The 24,212-nt window shown below is 56.6% G+C and overlaps 1 protein-coding gene across 9 annotated transcripts in view; it reads left to right on the top strand.

The window, feature by feature from the left end:
• DGCR2 (DiGeorge syndrome critical region gene 2) overlaps positions 1-23,991 on the top strand; it is a 51,619-nt gene extending 27,628 nt beyond the window's left edge. For 3 of the 9 annotated variants that reach the window (XM_057746956.1, XM_057746959.1, XM_057746953.1), the window contains 8 exons: positions 3,146-3,271; positions 3,886-4,105; positions 5,745-5,821; positions 7,029-7,205; positions 16,137-16,340; positions 21,248-21,418; positions 22,084-22,320; positions 23,512-23,991. In XM_057746956.1, the coding sequence (XP_057602939.1) occupies positions 3,146-3,271; positions 3,886-4,105; positions 5,745-5,821; positions 7,029-7,205; positions 16,137-16,340; positions 21,248-21,418; positions 22,084-22,320; positions 23,512-23,768 (1,469 nt within the window). In that variant the 3' untranslated portion in view covers positions 23,769-23,991. The remainder of the gene's footprint in view (positions 1-3,145; positions 3,272-3,885; positions 4,106-5,744; positions 5,822-7,028; positions 7,206-16,136; positions 16,341-21,247; positions 21,419-22,083; positions 22,321-23,511) is intronic. The other 6 variants (XM_057746957.1, XM_057746960.1, XM_057746954.1 and 3 more) reach the window with 2 other exon arrangements.
• Positions 23,992-24,212: the final 221 nt, after the last annotated feature.

Raw genomic sequence — 24,212 nt, forward strand, 5'->3', positions numbered from 1 at the left:
TTAACGTTTATTTATTTGGCTGTGTCTGGTCTTAGTCACGGTACACAGGATCTTCATTGAGGCACATGGGCTTCTCCCTAGCTGCGGCATATGGGCTCTCCAGTTGTGGCCCGCGGGCTTCGTTACCCCACGGCGTGTGGGATCTTGTCTTAGTTCCCCGACCAGGGGTCGAACCCGAGTCCCCTGTATTGGAAGGCGGATTTTTAACCACTGGACCGCCAGGGAAGTCCTGAAACATTTGATTTTTGACCACAATTCTAAACCTGTTTGGTGTGAATAGGAGGGGGGCCTGTGTCCCGACAGCGTGGAGCGCTGCAGAGGCTGCAGTCTGTCCTGGCCTCTGCTTGGTTCGGAGGCGTTACAGGCTCATCTGGACCCTGATGCCATATTCGGACAGGTTTTACATTTCTGGAAACACAAGCTAGAATCATTCACAGTTTGTCCTTGATTTGCAAATCATCTTCACTTCCGGCCAGACGCTGTTGGGAAGCCGCAGGCTCCCGTTCCGCCCGGCCGGAGCTGTTCTGAAGTCCGGGTGGGGGCATCTGAGGAGAGAGGAGCGCTGCTTCCGAGACGTCAGGGCTGGGCTCTGGTCGGTTCCACGCTTGGACGCATCCCTGTCCCCACCGCCGGGAGTGAGGCTCTCCCACTGAGGGCCAGGGCCACCTGCTGCCGGGCGCCTGGGGCTGCTCTGGGGCGTCTGCACCCTGAAACCCTCCCACTGGCCGCTGCGCCGCCTGCGGGGCTCTGAGGAAACTCCTTATTGTCAGAGGTGGTCCTCACAGGGCCGTAAGGCTGCTGGTCCCGTGAACTCCGCCTCCCCCCGCCGCCCGCGCCTCTTGCTTCTGGCCCCCAGGATCCTCAGGGGGCCGTGTCTGTCGGTGGGTTTCCGTGGCGGCGTGTAGTGGGCGCTGAACAGCAAGTGATGAGGGGATGGATGTGGGCGTTTGGATATGAAGGGAAGTAGAGGGAAGAGGAGGGCTCAGAGGTGCCACCTGAACCCCAGAGAAGCCTGCTCAGCGCAGAGCAGCCCCCTCCTCCAGCACCGGGCCTTCTGGTAACTTTCCTTCCTGTGCCGCCTGCTGCCCACCCCTCCCCGCGCTGCAGATGGCTTCGCCACCGGCAGCATCCTGGCCACCTGGTGTTTGGTGGCCCCGGCAGAACCGGTCCTTTTCTTTCTCTCCTCTGCCCTAGATTTTTCGAGCTCTCCGAGCAGTTAGACCGGTTGTATACCAGGTGCCGAGGTGCTGTGCTCAGTCTGGGGAAGAGGCCAAGACCAAGTAGAGCCACAGGTCTTGTTCGTTTGAGCAGACAGAAGGGAGGTGTGAGATGCAGGCGTGGTGACGTGCGCTTCAGCCACACCTGAGCTAGCTGGTCCTCAGGCTTGTCCCAGACGTGCCCGGTTTTGGCCTCCGCCCTGGCTGCACCCTCTGCCGGGGCCTTTGGCCCCCCTCCCTCCTTATCCCTCAGCCCAACGGGGACCTGCCCACTCCGCCCCCTGCCGCCATAGGGGGCCAGAGGCACGGGCTTTGCAGTCCCCTCCCGGCAGTGGGCAGCAGTGCTGTCCAGGTGTGTGCACGGGGCACCCCAGCCCCAGAGCGCTGAGGTCGCCCTGCCCCCGGGGCCGTGTTTGAGGAGGGCAGCTTCCCCTCGCGTCTTTGCCTGGGCTCCAGCGGGTCTCAGGCAGCTGCCGTGCCTTTCCTGTGTCAGAGGGATTGGCAAGCTGCTCCCGTCGCTGGCCTGGGAAGGGGCTGTGGCAACACGGAGGAAATCCTGCTGGGGCGTTGGTTGGGGAGCGACAAAGCTGCTGGGGTCTCAGAAGGACACAGGTGCGTCTATAAAAGTGAGAACACGCAGGCAGCCCCTGCGTGGAACCGTAGGAGTCGTGGTGATTAAAGAGACGGGCCCACAGAGGCTGAGCAGGCCCAGAAAGCCACCTTCACTCACCTGAGAACGTGGAGAGCTGCTTGTCATCTTAGGCTGAGAAGCACGTCCTAAAATAGTGTTTCTTGTGATCCCAAGAGTTTTAAGGATTTGTGTAGAAAAGAGATTGGAAGGTCAGCGGCCTCTAGAATAGTAACGCGTTATCTGTTTCGTCTTTTCAGACTTTTGTATTTCTCAGGTGTTTACAGTGAATATGTATTATTTTATAATGAGAAAAATGGAGATGAGTTTTTAAATAAAAACAGTGTCAGGGAATCCCTGGCGGTCCAGTGGTCAGGCCCCGGGGCGTTCACTGCCAGGGCCCGGGTTAGACCCTTGGTGGGGAACTAAGACGCTGTTGCTGCAGGTGGGGGAGATGGGGGCCGCCCGCAGCCACGCCCCTGCGCAGCCCCGCCCCGCCCCGCCCGCGCCCCGGCCTCGCAGCCTGAGGTTGCTGAGCCAGCCGCAGGCAGACAGCCGCGCGTGTCCACGGTGGGGTCTGCGCAGCCATGCACACCAGGTTGGTCGCCTGTGCTGCCCTTGTACCGGGGTCCTCCACCAGGTGCCCCTGCGGGCGGGCACGTAGGCCCGGCTCTCTCCGGCCTTGGGTGCGTCTCCTCACTCCCCTGGGTCTCCTCTCTCAGCCCTGAGCTGCTCTTGGACCGCGACACATAAAGCTCGCGTTCTTCCTCCCCTGAGCTTCCCGGTCACGCTTCAGCCAAGATCCAGGCCTGCTGCACGCAAGGGCCTGTGCTAGGTGCCCTGGAGCCTGAGAGAGGGAGCGGCCGACAGAGAGGGCCGCGCGCAGCTAAGAGAGGAGGCTCGGAGCCAGCGGGGGAGCAGCCTGGGCTCTGCCGAGAACCCCCGCGGCCAGGGCTGCTGGGGGGCGTCCTGCAGGGCTGCTGGGGGGCGTCCTGCAGCAGTGGCTGGCCCTGTGCTGTGCCCACGGTAGCCGGTTGCGACGTGCGGCCACGCGTCCCCGTTTCGCAAGCCCCTGTTTTGTAGTCATAATGAAAAATGAAGACTGCCCGGGGGTAATTTCAGTAAGAAGCGCGTGTGACCCATTTGGTGCGAACTGCTCGTTTTAAAGGAAACCTGAATACGTGGAATCTGTGCTCCCCGCCCCCAGCCCTCGCAATCCCCTGGCCCCTGACTGCACTGTGGTTCACTTTGACGCCTTTCCCCCATGAGCCGTGTTGACAGTCACTCTTTCTGCTTTCAGACGTGATCGGGGAGGCACGTGCTTACCATGGGAAGGACGCTGTGGACCCGAGGCCGGGGCGGGCGCGCGGCAGCGACCCCACACACTTCCACGCCGTGAACGTGGCGCAGCCTGTCCGCTTCAGCAGTAAGTTGCAGACCTGCCCTGTGTGTGGTCCCTGGCTCTCCTGTGCCCCTCGGCCAAGCCGGGGTGTCCCCTTGCACAGCCCTTCAGGGCCTCATTTGACGGCGAGGGCACGCCGTGCCCTGAACCCAGGCTCTGGAGCCAGGCCGCCGTTTTCATGAGATGGTTGCCTTTGGGGGCTGAACTGTGCCTGTGCTGTTGTAGACAGAGAGGCAGCCTCTGCCTCTGTGTAAAAGATTTTGTAATAACTAGTGACTGGATGAACTCTCTACGACGTTAGGGTTTTCCAGGAGCAGAGGCAGAAAAGCCACAGCCGAGACCCCTCCTGAGTGGACGTGCTTAGTGTGGCCACGTGACGGGAGCACAGGCGCCGCCCGCCCCGGGAGTTCTGCCGGCTCATCAGCCGATTTACCCAGCGAGCTCCGCGGCCGTTCTTGACGGCCCAGCTGCCACGGCCTCGTGCAGCTGGGAGGCTGTGGTCTTGGAAGCCAAGCTCCCCTTTTGAGCCTCCGCGTCCCCTTTCTCGCGTGGTTTCTGAGCTGCTCAGCTGCAGCACGTGGCACTGCGTTTTGGAGTGGGGGTGCTAACTTGGGGGACGGCTCCCCTCCGCCCTTCATGTTTCCTAGGGAAGTGCCCGACAGGGTGGCACCACTACGAGGGCACGGCCAGCTGCTACCGAGTGTACCTGAGCGGGGAGAGCTACTGGGACGCCGCGCAGACCTGTCAGCGCGCCAACGGGTCCCTGGCCACCTTCTCCACTGACCAGGAGCTGCGCTTCGTCCTGGCCCAGGAATGGGACCAGCCCGAGCGGAGCTTTGCATGGCAGGACCAGCACAAGTGAGTCTGGGGGGGGCCCAGGGCCTCTGACACCCCAGCAGCCCCACCCCCTGGAAGCAAATGGAGATGGGGGTTTAGGGTAGGTGTCGCGATGGGCCGGGGTCTCTCGGAGGGGCAGGGATGGGCTGCCACCTCATGTCACCTTGGGCCAGTCCTTTTCATTGGTCCCCCTCTGTGGGTCCTGCTACAGCAGCAGGGGGTCTGGGCCTGTGTCGGGAGGGGCTGCTGCATGGGGGGCTTTGTGGGCCTGGCCTGCGGGCCGTGCAGATGGGTGGGTGGGTGGGGTCTTCTGAGAAAGTGGGCGCTGCCAGGCCTGTGCTCAGTGCCTTCCGCGGGCACAAGTGTTCAGCCCCCAGACGCCACAGGGGCCCAGGGTGGTGACCAGGGTAGGTGCTGACCTGGGGGTGCCGGGTGCCAATCCCGCCCGTCTGGCTCCGGAGCTGGCCTGGACCCCCAGGCTCTGCAGCATCGGAGAGAAAGTGTGGAAACTGGCTGCCTGCCAGCCTCTCCCAGGCCTGGCGTTTGGGGGGCTTGGTTCTGCAGGCTGATGTGTGCCGAGGACCCCATCCACTGCCAGGGTGGGGCGTGGACCGCAGGGTCACCAGACCGCAGGCACTCCGCCCCACGGTGGCCGGGGCTGCCACACTGCCGTAGGAGCACCGTGACTGTGGCAGGTGGAGGCTCCCTCCACCCCCCCGTGCCCTGTGACCGTGGCAGCTCACCCTGCCGCTCGCTGGGTGCTTGTGAGTCCTTGGAGAAGGGGGAGGGTGGGGACGTGCCCTCCGGGTGGAGGCTGGAGGGACAGACGGGTGCCCACGGCCGCTAGGGCCGGGAGGCGGGGGCCGGGGCACCTGAGTGCAGTGCTGAGTGCACTCGGGAGCCCTGCCGGGGGAGGCCCCTGGAGGCACTGTGCTCGCAGGGCCGCCTTTTGTTGAGATGTAGCTCACGTGCCGTGCCGTAAGACAGCCCTGCGAGCTTCCTCCTCTCTGGTCTTAGCATAATAACAGGCCCACGCCCCCAAGAGCTCGGCTGGTTTTACTTAGACTGTGAGAGCGCTATCGGATCAGCTAATATGAACAGCCTTTTTTTGTTTTTGTTTTTTAATTTATTTATGTATTTATTGGCTGTGTTGGGTCTTCATTGCTGCGCACGGGCTTTCTCTAGTTATGGAGGGCAGGGGCTACTCTTCATTGTGATGTGCGGGCTTCTCATTGCAGTGGCTTCTCTTGTCGTGGACCACAGGCTCCAGGCACGTGGGCTTCAGTGGTTGCGGCACACAGGCTCAGTAGCTGTGGCTCACGGGCTTAGTTGCTCCGTGTCATGTGGGATCTTCCGACCCACGGATTGAATCCGTGTCCCCTGCATTGGCAGGCGGACTCCTAACCACTGCGCCAACCAGGGAAGTCCCATAAGAAGTCTTGGTAGGAGCTACCCAAGATAAAAACTGTTTCTGACCAGTGAATTTATTGTTTAGAGTTGTAATGCATTTTATTAAAATTGAGTATCAAAACTTTAAAAAATCATTAATGACTTTGAGGCTCAGTATTTTGAAGGTCAGTGTAGTTACTGAAAGCGCCCTCACACAGCAGCGCCCGCTCCCGTCGTAGCGCTGAGGTCTCCCGCCATCTGCCTCCCGCAGGCTGTGGGTCGGCTACCAGTACGTCATCACCAGCCGGAACCGCTCCTTAGAAGGTCACTGGGAGGTGGCGTTCAAAGGTAAGGCTTCCTGCTCTTTCGGAAGAGTTGTTGGGCTTGAACCTGGGGAGCGCAGTCCTGGCACGGGTGGCTGCCGGCAGGCTCTCACCTGCACCCTTCCCCCGCCTGCGCCTGGGCCGCCGCGGGCGTGCGGGGCCCGGGGGAGGCTCCTCCAGAACCCGTGGTGCCTTCACCCTTGGCCGCTTCTCGGCCGTCCACCCTCCTTTCCAAGCCCACGGCTGTGACTGGCGCGTAAAGACGGGCAGAGTGTGCGGCGGGCGCGGGCGCGGGTGCTAGCCGGCGGGGTGGGGGCTCTCCAGGGCCGGGAGGCGCGGGGAGCGGCCAGAGGTGCCGGCCCGTCAGGCGGGTGCGGTTACAGTAGGTTTCGTGTGGGCGCGTGTGCGTGCATGTATGCGTGTGTACGCATACATGCTGCTTGAAGGGCTTCACGCCAGGCTGCTCGGAAGGGCCGCGGTGCCGTCCGGAGCCGCATGGGCAGCTGCGTTCCCGCCCGCGGCCGCCTCTCTGGTCCCGCCGCCCGGGTGCTGGCAGCTTCCTCCACTTGCCACCCGAGTGCCCTCCCTGCCCTGTCCCTCCTCGGGGCTCTCCTGCTGGGCTGCTGCTTGCGCGTCTGGCTTGAGCGTGGGGCCCGTTCCTTTCCCCCCAGAACGTCCCAGTCCTGCTGCCGCTGAGTCTGTGAGGACAAGTGAGGGGTGCTGAGCCCGGGGACTCGGGGCGGTGCACGCTCACCCCTGCGGGAAGTGAAGGGACCTGTCTCCCAGCCCCGGGGACCTGGCGGCAGGTGGCTGGCCGTGTGTCTGCACGGCCGGGTCAGGGCCCCGGGCAGCGGCTCCCCCCCAGCGGCCTTCTCAGTCCCCGAAGGTCCTGCCGGAGCACCCCCCCCCCCCGTGCACCCCTGGAGTGTGGGCGCCTGGTCGCACTTCCCGGTGGGGCGGTGGACGCAGGCGTGGCCGTGAGGTTTGCGGGCCAGAGCCGCCGTGTGCCCGTGGACGGTCACTCTGGTCGGTTCCCGCCTGCCTCGGTCCCAGCTGTCGGGGGGGCCACCTCACCCCAGCAGAGGTGCCGGCCTTCAGGGCACGCTTGCCGCCCCGACTCTGTGGTCGAGGAGAGTCCACGGCTTCTCACTGGCGGAGTCCCTCCGGGGAGAGGGGGTGTCTCTCCTTCCCGTGGGCCCGCTGCCCGTGCCGTGACGCCGTCTGCCCCGCAGGCTCCTCGGAGGTGCTCCTGCCCCCAGACCCCGTCTTCGCGGCGGCCACCTCGGAGGGCGATGGCGTGTTCTGCGCGCAGCTGCAGTGCTTCCACTTCCCCACGCTCCGCCACCACGACCTGCACAGCTGGCGCGCCGAGAGCTGCCAGGACAAGTCCTCGTTTCTGTGTAAAAGAAGTAAGTGCATGCCTGAGCCTGGCAGGCGCTCCATTCTCCCCGTGGGCAGAGCCCCGATATCACCCCGGAGCCCTCGTCTCTCTCGCCAGGACAGAGGCCCTGCCCACCCGTGTTAGGAGACGGGATGGCGGCGGTGACCAGAGGACCTGCCACGTCCTGTGGGGTCCCGGAGCCTCGGACTCCCTCGGTCGCCTCCCCCTGCTCTCGGCAGGTCTTCCCGGAGCCTCCCGCTCTGCTTCTCTGTCTGCCCCATCTGGCCGCTCCCCCCAGCCTGTGGTGTCTGGCCTCCGCCAGGCCCTCTGTCGGCTCGCCTGTGTTCCACATCAAGGTTCCTGCAGGCCCGGAGCTCCCGCCGGGGGCGTGCGGCCCGAGGGCAGGGCTCCCTCGCCCGTTCCCTCCGCGGACCACTCCTCCCTGCCCTGCTGATTTGTCGCGGGTCAGGGTTTCACAGCGGCCGCAGCCTGGTTTTGGCCTCGGCCGTGAGTCAGTCCTGCCCGGGCCCCACGTCATCACGTTTACGGGAGCTTCGTGAGCCGTCCTCACGGCTGGCGGGCTCCCCTCCCCTCAGCCACCGTGTTGCCTGTTCTGGGCCTTTTCCTCTTCCGTATGAATTTCGGGATCAGCTTTCTGAACTCCCTTATCGGTTTTGTCTCTTAGAGAATAGACTTTCTGTTCAGACGTCTTTGTGTTTTCTTTCAAATCATTGACTCTTTTCTCTTTTTAAAGCTTCTTTGCTCTTTTTCGCTGGTGTTCCTCGACTCGCAGCCTTGATTACAAGTGGCAGTAGTGACACTCCTGTCTTCCCCACCAAGAGGGGTGGCTTTCAGGGTTTCAGCGTTAAGACTGTCACAAGCATTTAGGAGAGCGCACGTCTTCATGAGGCTGAGCAAGTGCCCTGCTGGTCCTGGTTCTCTGGGAATTTTTACGTTACAAAAATGTGTTGATTTTTATTAAATGCTTTTCTGCATTTATTGGGAGTATGTGGTATTTCTTCTTTACTATTTTACATTACCGTTTTGTTTATATTACATGAATTTTTATGATTTATTCTTTTACACTAGTAGATTTTCTCATTTTAAACCATCCTCATGATTTTTGTGTGTATATTGCCGGTTTTGGTTTGCTGATATTTTATTTAGGATTTTTGAAACTGCTTTAAGAAGTGAGCTTAGCCTGTTGCTACCATTCCTTTTCCACGCCCTCCTCGACTGGTTTTTGTACGACATTTACTTTAGGTTTATGAAATGAGCTGGGAAGCATTCTCTGTTACCAGCCTCTAAGTCGGTCTGTACAAGTTGGGGATAATCTTGTCCTTGTGTGACAGGCCAGCCCTATAGGAGTGTCTGGTCCCTGGGCTGGGGGACTTTCTAACTTGTTATTTAGGTGTCACTTCACACTTAGGGAACAGTTACAGGAATGGGACAGGGAACTTCTTGTCTTACACCCTCTTCACAGAGTCACCAGTTATTTATATTTTGCCACATTTGCTGTATCATTCTTTTTCTGCCTCATTTTCCTAAACCTTTTGAAAGTAAATTGGAGATCTGATGCCCTAGAGGCCTAAACATTCAGTGTTATAACAAGGGCGTGTTCTTGCATAATCACAGCACAGTTATCACGACAGGACACTGGGCCTGATGCGGTCATCTACAGCCAGCAGTTGCCGTGTGGCCCGTTGTTCCAGGACCCAGTCCAGAATCACGCACTGCGTGCAGTCATGGTGTCTCTTTAGTTTCCTTTTTGTCTTTCTGTGTGAGGAATTTATTTTTGGCTGCACTGGGTCTTCTTTGCTGCACACGGGCTTTGTCTAGTTGTGGTGAGCGGGAGCTACTCTTCATTGTGGTGCACGGGTTTCTCAGTGCGGTGGCTTCTCTTGTTGTGGAGCACGGGCTCTAGGCGCACGGGCTTCGGTAGTTGTGGCACGTGGGCTCTAGAGAGTAGGCTCAGTAGTTGTGACGCATGGGCTTCGTTGCTCCACGGCATGTGGGATCTTCCCAGACCAGGGATCGAACCCGTGTCCCCTGCACTGGCAGGCAGATTCTTAATCACTGTGGCACTGGGGAAGTCCAGAGTTTGATATTTTCTTCTGGTTTTTCGTATGCCTGGTCATATTTTGTTGAAAGTCGCAACTTGTGTAGACAGTAGAGGCAGAGTTCAGCTGTTTTGGTGCTTGGAAATAGGCTGGCATTTCTTCTGTGGGACTTGGATGCAGGGGTGGGGTCCATCTGGACTGGGGTTTGGCTGGGCTGATTTGCTACAGGGCTCTTAGTGTCTGCTGCAGCTTCCGCTTTAGGCTCCTCTTCAGGGCGTCTGTCCTCAAGGTCTCCCAGCGGCGTGGCCTCCGCAAATGCTCCCACACCTCCAGCAAGAGGCTTTTCAGGGGCGCCCTGACGGCTCCAGGTGTGCTCAGATTGGGTGTGGTCGGAGCAGGAAGCTGGAGGTAGGCTGGCTGGAGGCTGGCCTGTCCCTAAGTGCTTGCAACCGCTGACGTTTCTGACGCTCTCTGTTTCAGTGGTGTTGTGTGAACTGAACCGTGCACAGTGCATCCTTTTGGGATTGGCTCTTTGACCAGCAGAGGTCCCGGGACAGTCCACTAAGCATTGCGTGTGTCGTGTCAGTAGTTTGTTCCTTTTTATTACTGAGTAGCTTTTAACCAGTCACTCCTCTGTTGAGGGACAGCTGAGCCGACTCCCGTTTTTGACTGTTAAAGCGGCCATAAACGTGTGTGCACAGGTTTTTCTGTGCATGTAAGTTTTCACTTCTCTGGGATAAATACCCAGGATTGCAGTTGCTGGTTTATATGGTAGTTGCGTGTTTCATTTTTTATGAAAGTAGCAAAGGTTTTCAGAGTGTCTGTACCGTTCTACATTCCCACCAGCCATGTGAGTGTGACCCGGTGTCTCCACGTCCTTTCCGGCACTTGTTGTTTTCACTGTTTTTGGCTTTCAGCCATTCTGATGGGTATGTAGTACTGTCGCATGGTTTTAATGTGCACTTCCGTGAGGCTAATGGTGTGAGCCTCGTGTGCTTAGTTCTGTGTGCTTATTTGCATATTTCCTTTGGAGAGATATCTGTTCATGCCATTTGTCCATTTTCGAGTTGGATTGTTTGGGGTTTTTTTGCTGTTGAGTTTTGAGAGTTCTTTATGTATTGCAGGTACTGATTCTTTGGCAGATGTGTTTTACAGGTATTTTCCCTGTTCTGTAGCTTGTCTTCATCTGCTTCATGTGGACTTTCACGGAAGAAAGGTTTTTAGTTTTGTTGCAGTCCAGTTTCTCAGTTCTTCCCTCTGTGGGTCACTGTTTGGGTGTCAGGTCTGAGAACGCTTTGCCTAGCCTTACATTCTGAAGAGTTTACCGTGTGTTGTGTTCTAAAGGGTTTTTTTAGTTAATTAATTTATATTTTGGCTGTGTTGGGACCTAGTTGCGGCACACGGGATCTTCTGTTGTGATGCAGGCTCTTCATTGCCGCGGCATGTGGGATCTCAGTTCCCCAACCAGGGATCGTTCCCACATCCCCGGGATTATTGCAAGATGGATTCTTAACCACTGGACCACCAGGGAGGTCCCTGTGCTCCAAAAGTTGTATAGTTTATATTTTACATTTACGTCTGTGATCCGTTCTGAGCGAATTTTCTAATAAGGTGTGAGAGTTCGGCCACGGTTCATTTTTTTGCTGTGGAAATCCAGTTGTCCAGTGCTGTGTGTTGAAAAGCTGCTCTGCCTCCATTGCCTTCTGTGCCGTTGTCAGAGCTTATTTCTGGGTTCTCCGTTCTGTTCCACTGAGCCTTCTGCATTAGCCCACTGACTTGATTACTGTAGCTGTACAGTCAGTGTCGAAATTAGGAGGTGGTTCCTCCCCCCCTGCTCTTCTTGGTCAGGACGATGTTAGCTGCTCTGGGGCCTGTGCCTTTTCTGCATGGATTTTAGAATAAGTTGATCTGTGTGTAGAAGCCTTGCTGGGGTTTAGGCAGGAGGCGCAGTCAACCTGTAGGTCATTTTGGGGAGATTCACACTTTCACTGCGTTGGATGTTCCAGCACGTGAACATGGCCTGTCTCTCCGTTCACTTGGATGTTCTTTTATGTCTTTCATCAGCATGATGTAATTTTCAGCAAACAGATCCTCTGCATGTGTAAGTACACATCTAAGTAATTCATTTTCTTTGGAGCAGTTGCAAAAGTATGTGTTTTAAATTTTGGCTGAGGTATATTTATTGTTGGCACAGAGATGTGATTGTATGTGTGTCCATCTTGTGTCCTTCGGCCTTGCTAAAGTCACTTATTCTAGCAAGTTTCTTGGTAGATTCCTTGGGATTTTCAATATATACAGTCATGTTATCTGCGAGTAGAGATAGTTTTATTTCTTCCTTCTAAATCTGTATGTCTTTTACTTTTTTTTTTAATCTTTATTGGAGTATAATTGCTTTACACTATTGTCAGTTTCTGCTGTACAACAAAGTGAAAGAGCTACATGTACACATATATCCCCATATCCCCTCCCTCTTGAGCCTCCCTCCCACCCTCCCTATCCCACCTCTTTAAGTCTTCACAAAGCTTCAAGTCTCCCTGTGCTCTGTATTAGCCTCCCACTAGCCCATCTGTTTTACATTTGGTAGTGCATATATGTTGATGCTACTCTCTCACTTTGTCCCAGCTTCCCCTCCCCCCGGTGTCAAGTCCGTTCTGTACATCTGCATCTCTGTTTCTGCCCTGCCACTAGGTTTATCAGCACCATTTTTCTAGATTCCGTATATATGTGTTCGCATACGGTATGTATTTGTTTTTCTCTTTCTGACTTACTTCACTCTGTATGAGAGTCTCTTTAGTCCATCCACCTCACTACAAATAACTCAATTTCATCCCCTTTTATGGCTGAGTAATATTCCATTGTATATATATACCACATCTTCTCTATCCATTCATTTGTTGATGGACATTTAGGTTGCTTCCGTGTCCTGGCTATTGTAAATAGTGCTGCAGTGAACATTGTGGTACATGTTTCTTTTTGGATTATGGTTTTCTCTGGGTATTTGCCCAGCAGTGGGATTGCCGGGTCATATGATAGTTCTATTTTTAGTTTTTTAAGGAACCTCCATACTGTTCTCCACAGTGGCTGTACCAACTTACATGCCCACCAACAGTGTAGGAGAGTTCCCTTTTCTCCACACCCTCTCCAGCATTTACTGTTTCTACATTTTTTGGTGATGGCCATTCTGACTGGTGTGAGGTGATACCTCATTGTGGCTTTGACTTGCATTTCTCTGATGATGAGTGATGTTGAGCATCTTTTCATGTGTTTGTTGGCCATCTGCATGTCTTCTTGGAGAAATGTCTATTTAGGTCTTCCGCCCATTGAGGATGGGGTTGTTTGTTTTTTTGATATTGAGCTGCATGAGCTGCTTGTGTATTTTGGAGATTAATCCTTTGTCAGTTGCTTCATTGGCAAGTATTTCCTCCCATTCTGAGGGTTGTCTTCTTGTCTTGTTTATGGTTTCCTTTGCTGTGCAAAAGCTTTTAAGTTTCATTAGATCCCATTTGTTTATTTTTGTTTTTATCTTTTACTTCTTTATCTTGCCTTATTGCAGTGCCTAAAACTCCCAGCACTGTGTCAAATAAGAATATGAGAGCTGATACCCTGATCTTATGGGCAGTGTACCTGGTCCTTTTACTATTTTTTTTTTTAAATAAACTCAATTTTATTTGTTTTAAATCTATAAAATAACTGCTTTGGGGGCTATTGGGATGGGACAGGCAGTCCACATCTCTTAAGGAATCTTGTAAATGTTTTAAAGGTTATCCCAGGCTCTCTCAAATTAGAATATTTATTGTCTTTCTTTGACTTTTTTTTTTGGGGGGGGGGGGGTACACCAAGTTCAGTCATCTGTTTTTATACACATATCCATCCCCGTATTCCCTCCCTCCCACCTTTTACTATTAAGTGTGATATTAGCTATAGATGTTTTTGCAGGTATTTTCTATCAATTTGAAGTAATTTCCCTCTATTCCTAACTTGCTAAGAGTTTTTAATCATTAATGAGTGTTAGATTTTGTCAAATGATTTTTTCTGCATCATTTTATATGAACATATGATATTTCTTCCTTAGTTTATCAAGATGGTGAAGTACCTTGATTTTTTTTAAATATTGAACCAGATTTACATTCCTGTGATAAATCCCACTTGGTCATAGTGTATAATTCATTGAGTACAATGTTGAATTTGGTTTGCTGATATTTTACTGAGAATTTTTGCATTTTTGCATGAGAAATATTGGTCTGTAGTTTTCTTTTTCTGTACTGTCTGGTTTTGGTATGAGGGTAACACTGACCTCACAAAATGAGTTGAGAAATGTTCCAGCCTCTTTTGTTTTCTGGAAAAGATTATATATGGAATTGGTGTTAATTTTTCAAATATTTGGTAGACATCTCCAGTAAAGCCATTTGAGGAGAGCCTTTTAATTCTAAATTCAATTTATTTGATGGCATAGGACTATTCAGATTGTCTTATTTCCTCTTTGGTGAGTTTTTGATAGTTTGTGGTTTTCAAATAATTGAGCCATTTCTTCTCTAAGCTTTTGGATTCATGAACATTGTGGAATAAAAACAGTTAACACAGGCTGTCCTGACGTGTCCTCATCATTCTTTGAGCATTTCCACGTTCATCTTTTACTCTCTGGAATCAGCCTTGGAGGACCTGGGCACTCGTTAATACTCATTGCTTTTATGCCCTTGCAGTGGGCAGAGCCAAGACGCATGCGCGTGTGTGTACATGTACCTCTGGTATAGATCTTTAATGCTCATTTAGTGCCTTTAACGCTTACAGATGTATTCCTGTCTCCTGGTTCTCTGGAGTCAGGTCGTGAGTCCTGTGTGTCTAGGGCAGAGCCCGTGTAACCTCCTCTAAATAATAGCTGTGATTTTTCGAAAGTGTTGTTGTGTCTGTCACTGTGACTCCGTTTTGTTTCCTGATGTTACTTACGACTCTTCCTTTCTCCCCTTCAGTCTCCCTGGAGGTTTGCCGCTTTGGTCCTCCCTTAAGAGCCCCTGGCCATGGGGGTTTGTACACCTGTAGCCCAGGCTTGTTGGCACTCTTGCTCAGACCTTTCCTGGCTGCGTGATGCATCAGCTTTTGAAAGAGACATGTTATCATCGGGTGTCGCTTCATCCATTCTTCCTTGATATTCTCTAATGTAGCTTTCTCTTTCTTGGGATCATGTTGTCGGGGACGTAAGCCGTTATACTTCCAGGCATTTGTGAGCCAGGCACCATGGGCGGAGACCAGATGTAAATGAGCAGTGTGTGCTGGTCACCTGAGTGGCAAGTACGTGTTTCTTGTGAATCACCCCGTCATGTACTCCTGTCCTTGCACACGGTTGTTAACACATGTTGAGTCTCTTAGTGTGAAGAAGGCCGCGCTGCACGGTTGTAGTTGCTTTGCTGCCTGCGGTCGTTTCCTCTGTTCAGTGCAGCTTTGCTCCCACACGCTGCCGGCAAGTATGTTCCGGGTGTCTTGCATTTCTGTGTACTGTGGACCAGCACTGTACTGTAGACATACTATCTTATACAGTCGCCTTGCAGGTAAGTTGAGAGAATAAAGGAGGAAAAATACACACTTATACTGCCTTATAATTACGTAATTGCCTTTTCTGGTGCTTTTTGGCTTTTTGTTTGGATTCAGATTACTCTCTGAGGGTCACCTCCTTTTTGGCTCAGAGCTTCCTTTGGTGTTTCTTGTCCTGGGAGTCTGAAAGCACAAGTTCTCTCAGGTTTTATTTACCCAGGAAGGTCTTCATTTTTGAAAGATGGCTTTGCTGGATGCGGACTCTTTTTTTCCCCCCTTATTTATTTATTTATTTATTTATTTATTTATTTATTTACAATAAACTGCATATATTTAGAGTGTACAATTTGGATGCAGACTCTTGGTCGACAGCTTTTCCTTTGAGCGCTTGAAATTCATTATCCTCCCCCCACCCGTCCCGCCTCTTGGTGGGAAATCTTACTGTGTTCCCAGTAAGCATTGCATTGCGTCATTCTTGTTGCTCTTTTTAGGATTTCTGACCTTGCGCCGGGTGTGATGTGTTAGTTTTTTGTGTTTGTCCTGCTTGGAGTCCGTTGAAGCTTCCCAGATGTGCAGGATTTGGCTTCACGGTGAATGTGGGCATTTTTGGCAGCTGTCTCTCCAGACGGGTCTCCCGCATCTCCAAGGGCTCTGCTCCTTTTCTTCACCCTTCCTCCCTCTGTTCAAGCAGGAACAGTTTTATGTGAGGCCCTTGCCCTGCACACTCCCGACCACGTGGTTACACAGATTTGAGTCCAGTCGAGTGTGGCACAGGCCTAAGGTGTGTTTTCCTAGAAGTCCCTACCCCACCGAGAGACCAGAACATCTCCTCTTGCTGTCCCGAGAAGAACCCCCCGCCCCCCCAGCCCTCATGCCTGGCATCAGGCGTGCCTCCTACCCGCTTAAGGGCCTTGCATCTTAACCCCCTGTTGTCTCCCCAGCCGTTCCTCCTCTGGTCCCTGTTAGGTCTGTGCGAGTTCACTGTGTGTCTCAGGTCCAGTGGACCATCTCCCGAGGCTCATTCGAGACACATTCTGATGTTAAAAGGGCTGGCACTTGTGGCACCAGCACGTTAAAATGGAGGAAACCTCCCACATAACGCGCTTAGGCACTGGGAAGCAAACGCTCCTCCCCAGGCTCTGCTCTGTCCCTGCTGTCTGCTCCCGGCCAAGTGTGCTGAGCAACGTTTTGTCCAGACAGTGCGCCCAGCGGCCTGTCAGCCCCTCCCTGCGACCACAGCAGGCCCACCACCCTGGGGCGGGGCTCCAGGTCCGTCCTGCCGACGCCTCTGCTGTCACTATGGCCCAGGCCCCGGAGAGAAGTCAGGGCTGCTCTGGCCAGCGATGCGCAGTCTGTGTCTGTGCCTGTTACAGGTCAGACGTGCGTGGACATCAAGGACAACGTGGTGGATGAAGGGTTCTACTTCACCCCCAAAGGGGATGACCCGTGCCTGAGCTGCACCTGCCACGGAGGGGAGCCCGAGATGTGCGTGGCCGCCCTGTGCGAGCGGCCCCAGGGCTGCCAGCAGTACCGCAAGGACCCCAAGGAGTGCTGCAAGTTCATGTGCCTGGACCCAGGTGAGGCGGTGAGCTTGGCCTTGAGTGGGGCTGCGTGTGCACATGGCAGCTGTGACCAAGGGCTGCGGGCCGGTCTCCTCTCCTGGCTTCCGTCGTGGTCCCCACGGGAGCCCGTGCTGTCTGAGTGTGGTGGCGTGGAGGGTGATGACCATTTCTGTTGCTCCACGTTGTCAGTCTTTAATGTTAGAGTCTTAAGGAAAAGATTGAATTTTACCTGCAGTTTTGGCATGAAGCTCCTCCGCACTCGGCGGTGCCTCACGGTGGACGCCAGGGGGCACGTGGTCTCTGGGTGACCCTCCTCCTCCCACTTCTGATGAAGGAGCAGCAGGTGGGACCCTCCCTGCAGCCCTTATTAGTACAGCAACTCATGCCAAAGTAGCCCGGCATCTCTCTGTGAGTTCACGACCTCAAGGGAAACGTAAATCAGAAGCATGACTGCGGGTGACCTGGATGGGGCCTGTGGAGGGAAGCTGGAGCCGTGTGTGAGGGCCGCACACGGAAGCTGTCCTGCACCCCAGGGCCGCCAGGGGAGGCCAGGCAGCGTCAGGCTGGCTGAGGCTTGGCAGGCTGGATGCTCTGGCATGTGTCCCAGACCTGTGCCGTTGGCTGTGGTGTGTGCAGAGGCCATGTTTGTGTGGAGCCGGCTTGGGAACATGGAGCTGGGGCGCTCAGGCCTCCCCATGCTGCAGGGTGGACAGTACCCGCTGCTGTGGGGCACGTACCTGCAGACGTGTGACAAGCCGATTGGGTGCTTGTCAGGTCTCCTGAGCCCCGGCCACATCACTCCATCCTCCAGCTCACTCCCCTTCTACAGGAGTCAGACACTGTCTTTCACAAGCCTGTTCACCAGGATTCCTGGTTCTGCTTCTCAGGAGTTGACTTCTGCTGCCTTGCCTCTGTCCAGGCTCTGTAAGAATGACCAGTCATATACAAGAGTGACTCATCAGTGGGCATGCGTGGCCCATGGAGCCCACCTAGCTCTGAAGACTTGTCAGCAGAGCAGGACCTTCACGGTGTCTGGGCAGGATCCGTGCTGCCATAGGCCTCTCATCAGTGCAGCCAGAGCAGCGCAGTCCGGACCTCACCTGCCCTACACTGTGGCCGTGATTCTGCAGCCCCCTGACTGCTTCCCAGGCCAGGCATCCTCTGCCAGGAACTGCACACACTGCACCAAGGACAGAGGCACTGGAAAGTATCTCCTTCAACAGGGCAAGGGCGTCTGCTCTCACCACCCTGTTCAGGGTTGTATGGGGAGGTCTAGGGCAGTGCCATACCAGAACAGGCATCCAGACCAGAGGGGAAGAAATGAAATCACCTCTCATTGTGGATGTCGTGATTGTCTGTGTAGAAGATCTCAGAGGATCTCCAGGAATGTTACTAGAATTAATAAATGTGTTTAGTTTAGCAAGGTCTCCAAATGCAAGGTCAATATGCAAAAACCCATTGTGTTTATATAAGCTACCTATAAACAGTGGGAAATTGAGATTTTTAAGAGAAGTACCATTTACAGTAGCACCAAAAACCATGAAATGTTTAGGTATGAATCTTACAAAGTATGCACACCATCTGTATGCTACGAATCCTAAGACACTGATGAAGGAAATCAAAGGTATAAATAAAAGGAGAGGTATACCATGTTCATGGATCAGAAGACTCACTGTCACTAGAAGGCGAATTCTCCCCAAGTTCTCTGTGGATTCTGTGCAGTCCCAGCCAGAATCCTAGCAGAGTTTTTTGTCGACACAAAGAAGCTAATTCTAAAATTTATGTGGAAAGGCAAAGGAATTAGAATTGCCAAACCAGTATTTAAAGAGAACAAAGTTGGAGGCTTCATGGTGCCTGATTTAAAACTTACTTCATAGTCATAGTCATCAAAACACTATGATTTTAGCAAAAGAGACTCATAGATCAGTGGAATAGACTAGAGAGCCTAGAAATAGTCCACACTTACATGGCCAACTGATACTTAACAAGGTACAAAGGCAATTCAGTGAAGAAAGGGTAGCCTTTCAACAAATGGTGCTGAAACAGTTGGACATCCATAAGCAAAAAAAAAAAAAAGAAAAATTAACCTTACACCACACTTCCTGCAGAATGATCATACACTTCTATAAAACTTTAAATTATAAAATTTTTAGAAGAAAACATGTTCTTTTATTTTTAATTTTTATTGGAGTATAGTTGACTTACAGTGTTTTAGTTTCAGATGTACAGCAGAGTGAATCGGTTATACATATACGTATATTCACTCTTTTTTTTAGATTCTTTTCTCATGTAGGTCATTACTGAGTACTGAGTAGAGTTCCCTGTGCTACACAGTAGGTCCTTATTAGTTATCTAGTTTATGTACGGTCGTGTGTATATGTCAATCCCAATCTCCCAGTTTATCCCTCCTCGCCAATATATGTTCTTTTAAAATTAAGTCTTTTAAAAGAACAAAGGAAATAGGAGAAAAATATTTGCGACCTTGTGATACACAACATTTTTAGATCAAAAGCATGGTCCACAGAAGAAACATTGATAAATTAGACTTCATCAAAATTGAAAACTTCTGCTCATTGAAAGACCCCTTTGTCTGAAGGCAGACAAAGGTCTTGTGTTCCAAGCATATAAAGAACTCTTAAAACTCAATAATAAGAAAACAAACCGCCCTGTGGAAACATGGGCAGAGGCTCTGGAATGACCCCTGAGCAGAGGAGAGGCACGAGGCCAGCCAAGCACCTGAGGATGTTCACGGCCACTCGGGAGAGAGGCGGATGCCACCCGACAGCCCTCCCACAGGCCTCTCCTGTCCCACACCAGCGCCCGAGGGCCTGGGGCTGAGAGGTGAGGTGGAGGCCAGGCGCGTCGAGGTGCTGGCTGCGCACCCTCAGTAGCAGAGCCCGCGTTGGGGACCAGGTGCCCGTCTCCGATTCCTGCTGCCTCGGCAGAGACTGGACGCTCTTGTCGGCACCGAGTGGCCCGGAGAGGCCTGGGGAAGCTCAGGCATCAGACCAAGGGTCAGGCCAGCAGCGCCTGAGACCCCTTCCTTTCAGCAGTGTCTGCCGCAGCAGGACATGTCTTCTGTCAGGGTCCAGGGCTGGCCAGGGACCTGCGGCCCGGGTGACAGCAGGCGGCCCCACCTGGCACCTTCCGCAGCCCCGCGGAGGGACCTGCGGTGTTGGGGGCCCTGGGGCAGTGCTGTCTTCTTTGCGTCTGGCTGCTGGTGCCTGCTGGTGAGCACCGTGGACGAGGATCGGGGACCTTGGCCGTGTCCGGGGTTTATTTTAGGACTGAGTAGGAATTAGTCACTGCGGAGGGCCTGCGGCTTCAGCGGCCCCCCACCCTAGGGTCTCTGAGCTGGCCGCCAGGGAACAGACATGTCAGCAGCCCCTGGGCTGACGGGTCTCCTCCTGGGCGGGGACGACATGTTCCCTTGAGACGGGCGTCGGGACAGCCCCTAACGGGTGAGGGGACGTGTCCTTTCACACACGTGCTCGTGTTGCCAGCAGCAAGTGAGGCTTTGGGGGGAAGCTTTCTGCCCCGTGGGAGGAGGGCCAGTGTGAGCCTAGCCACCCACCTGGCACCTGTGTTGGCTGTGACGCGTCTCCTCAGGGCTGGCAGTGGGTGTGGACACAGGTCCCACGGCTCAGGGCTCTCCTACCCCGGGGACCTCCCTGACCTCCACGCTGGGTCCGCAGGCAGGGGTTCCCAGACAGCCCTGGCTCCGGTTCTGTAACTGAGCAGGAGGGGCCGCCTCACACAGGCGGGAGCTGTAGGGATGCCCAAGCCCCTTCACTCCCTCCCCACCTCGCACCAGCACCGCTCCCGGCCGTGCCCAGCAAGCCAGGTGTGTGCTGGCCAGGCCCGGCCAGACCCTGGGCCGGCAGCCAGCGGCGTGCTGAGCTGCGTCCCCGGCCTCTGCTGGGGACGACCAGGGTGTCCCCAGACACTGCCAGTGTCCCCGGGGCTGTACGGCCACCCTGATGGGGCCCTTGGACACGCGCGGTCAGAGGCACGGGGCCCATAGCAGAGCGCCCGGCACCTGCAGCCTCCGCGCGTGGAGGACCTCAGGATGCTCCGCTGGTGGGGCTGGCGCCCAGGCCCTGGGCCCCACCACCCCTGCTCCGAGAAGCCGGACGCGGGCCCGACTCCGACCCCCCGCGGAAGCAGCTGCGGGACCCTGCGCCTTCACCACAGAGCCGGCCCAGAGCACGCCCTGCCCAGCCTTGCTCGGGCCGGGGCCGGGACCGTGACCCGGGGAGGGGAAAGGGGCGTGGGGGAGGGTCCAACATGAGGGCGTTCTCCCTGGGTGCCCGTCTCCATCCTACGATACCCTGAGTGCGCAGTCGAGCCACCAGCGGTGGCCCCTGGGCTCCACGCCCACAGAGGAGTGTGGGCACGTGCAGTCAGGAATCAGAACAGCCGACGTGTGTGTCCCTGGATCACTGGATCACTGGGCTGTGCACCTGAAACTAACACAAGTTGTTAACGGACTGTACTCCAACATAAAATAAAAAGTTAAAAAAAAACCAGAGCAGCCACCGAAGGGGCCAAGGGGAGGCTGTAAGCAGGGTCCAGGGACAGCCGCGCCCGCACCCTCCCCTGATCCCCTGCAGGGCCCCAGGTGACCCTGGGGAGGAGGGACAGAGAGCTCCGACCCCGTCTGACCCGGCGGCGGACCTCGGCCCCTCTGCGTCAGGGAGGACCTGGGTGCTGCGGCCAGGTGCACAGTCCTGCTCCGCACCCCGGGTGGCCTCCAGGGCTGGGCCCCCGCGATGGGGCCGGTGGGCCCTGCAGAGGGGACAGGGCTTTCGGGAGGGGCCGAGGCCAGGCTGGGGCGTCCTCCCGATGGCTGCCTGGGGGGGCCGGTGCTGGGAGGGTCGGGAGACGCACTGCCTGGGGGCCAAGCCCCCTCCTGAGAGCAGCCCTCCCCGTCCGCACAGACGGCAGCAGCCTGCTGGACTCCATGGCCAGCGGGATGCGTCTCATCGTGAGCTGCGTGTCCTCCTTCCTCATCCTGTCACTGCTGCTCTTCATGGTCCATCGGCTGCGCCAGAGGCGCCGGGAGCGCATTGAGTCTCTGATCGGAGCCAACCGTGAGTGCCCGCCCTGCCCCCAGCGGCCCGGGCGCGGCCCCGGCGCGGGGAGGAGGGGCCGGGGCCGCCCAGTGGCCACACCCTGCCCGCTGCTGCTCCCGGCGGAGCCGCGGGAGCGTGGCAGGAGCGGCGCTGGCCCTGGTCCCCAGGGCGTGTGGGCACCTGCCGGGCGGCCTGCCCGGGACAGACCGCGGACGCCCGTGGCCTGTGGCAGCGTAGGGAGCGTGGCCCAAGCTCCTCAGCCCACATTCTCTGCCGCAGCCTGCGCCCAGGCAGGACCTCTGAGCTCCCCCTTGTCTCAGTGAGCAAGTGGGGGGCTCCCCAGCCCCTGTGGGGAGGGGGGGGTTCGTGCTGTGTCCGGGCCCCGCGGCCTCCGAGGGCACACACGTCAGGTCTGCAGGCCCCGCGTCACGGTGGGCAGCCAGGCTCTTCCCGCAACCCCTGGAGACGGAGCTGCAGGGCGGGCAGCACGCGAGGCCGTCGCGGGTCAGGCCCAGACGCGCAGAGAGCCAGAGCGTGGCGGGCAGGCGGGCTCTCAGTGTGGGCGGCGGGTGGCAGCTGGGCGCAGGTGTGCGACTCTCGGGGCGCGGCGTCCTGGGCCTGGGGGTGGCGGGGGCAGCCTGGGGGTGACGGCTCCGTGCTTGCTTCTGTCTCTGACTGCCCAGTGCACCACTTCAACCTTGGCCGCAGGATCCCCGGCTTTGATTACGGCCCGGACGGGTTCGGCACGGGCCTCACGCCACTGCACCTCTCGGACGATGGGGAAGGCGGCACTTTCCACTTCCACGACCCGCCCCCTCCCTACACGGCGTACAAGTACCCAGACATTGACCAGCCCGATGACCCGCCGCCCCCCTACGAGGCCTCCGTCAACCTGGACGGCGTGTTTTACGACCCTGCAGGTGACCCCCGGGGCGAGGGAGCCGAGGGTCCCCACTGGCTGGGCCCCCTTGTGCCCAGGTTCCTGCTTCACCTGGCATCTCCCTTCATGGTGGCGCCGCCATCTGGGGTGGGCAGGCTCTTCCCAGGGTCAGAGGTGGCCACTGGCAGTGGTCACCCTTACCCTGCCTCCCTCCTGGAACTGCTGGTGCACAGTCCTCGGGGCCCCTCAGCTGGGGCCTGTGGGGAGCGGGGTGCCCAGGCGGTGGGCTGTCGGTGCCTGTGATGTGAGCTGAGGAGACACCCTTGGCGTGCCCTCCTGTGCAGTGGGAAGAACGTGGTCGCTTGAGTCTGCCATTCATCTGATGCTGTGGAAGATCATTCCTCACAGGCCAACTAGAGGGCACGGCAGGTGCCCTGCCCACGGCCTGGCCTGGTCCTGTCCCCAGTGCACACACAGCTGTCCCATCCTGGTTCCACGTGTGTCTCACATGCACACAACACAGCAGGCTGGGCTTTGTGAGGCCACCGTTGCTGTGTCCTTGGTCTGTCTCTCTGGTCTGCTAGTCCTGTTCTCTGCGGTCTGCACAGGCGGGAAAGACGTGGGTTTGACCTCTGCTCTTGGGACACTGGTTGTCACACTGTGCCGTCCAGGGGGCAGGGTGGGACAAGGGACGCTGCTGGGGGCAGCGGGCCCCAGATGCCACTGTGGACCAGGCTGCCTGGGAGGAACCGCTGCCCGCGGCAGGACAGCAGGACTGCTGGTCCGGGGACGTTGGCCAGGGGAGAGGCGGTGCTGGGTCCCCGAGCTTTCAGAGAGCAGCCGCGGGAAGAAGGAGGGGCTGCCGGCAGGTTTCGCTCAGGCCAGGGTGTCGTGCAGACCCCCACGCAGGTGGCGGGCTGTCTGCTCCGGCCCTGCGCCGCGCCTGCGCCCGTGTCCCAGCCCATGTCTGATGCGTGTGAGCCCTGCCTGGACGCTCCCCTCTGTCCCGCTGACTCTGTTGAAGCGTGTCCCACACACGTCGTGGTGTGCTCACGGCTGCACCCCTGCCCCTGCCACACACAGTCCACCACGCAGCGAAGGTGTGGGGTGAACACGGTGGAGCCCTGTGGGGCGGGCTGCCCCCCCCCGGCGGTGTTGGTGGGCGCAGGCGGGAGGAGGCGCGTCCCCCAAGCCGAGCCCACCCCCTTCTGACCCTCATCTCCTCCCGCAGATGACGACGCCTTTGAGCCAGCGGAGGCCGCCCCACCCACCACAGGAGATGGTGGCGGTGAGGGCGCGGTGCCCCGGCGCCCGGAGCAGCCCCTGTCCGCCCCTGGGGCCTCTCTGGCCGACCTGGAAGACTCAGCCGACAGCAGCAGTGCCCTCCTCGTGCCCCCTGACCCCGCCCAGAGTGGGAGCGCCCTGGCCACAGAGGCACTGCCCGGGGGCGGCCGCCACAGCCGAAGTTCCCTCAGTACCGTGGTGTAGAGGAGGACTGCAGGCCTGCGGCCCGCACAGGCAGGGAGCACCTGTTTGCTGTTGAGAAAGACGCTGATCCCTGTGGGAGACTTGAGGGGCCCCTGAGCGAGCTTGGACCCAGCTGCACGGCTGCACCCTGGACGGCGGGCACGCACAGACACAGCCCCACCCCCAGGGCGCCAGCGCCTGCCCCGGGCTCCTCGGGGGCTTCAGACACATGCGTGTAGCGTTGGGTCACCGTCTTTTCTTTTTAAACGGCAGAAGGATGGCAGAGTTCGTGAGACCACGTGTGTCAGGAGCAGGGAACAAAGGAGGCACTGTGGACTCGAGTGGGGCCCGACACCCCGGCTCTGCTGGGGTGGATGCCACCCACCCTGCGGAGGAGCCCGGGCTGCCACGCGCGCCTTGCCGGCCACTGCTCAGGAAGGCGTGCCCGGGCGGCAGCTGTCAGGA

This window comes from Hippopotamus amphibius, chromosome 8, assembly GCF_030028045.1.
Source record: "Hippopotamus amphibius kiboko isolate mHipAmp2 chromosome 8, mHipAmp2.hap2, whole genome shotgun sequence".
NCBI lineage: Eukaryota > Metazoa > Chordata > Mammalia > Artiodactyla > Hippopotamidae > Hippopotamus > Hippopotamus amphibius.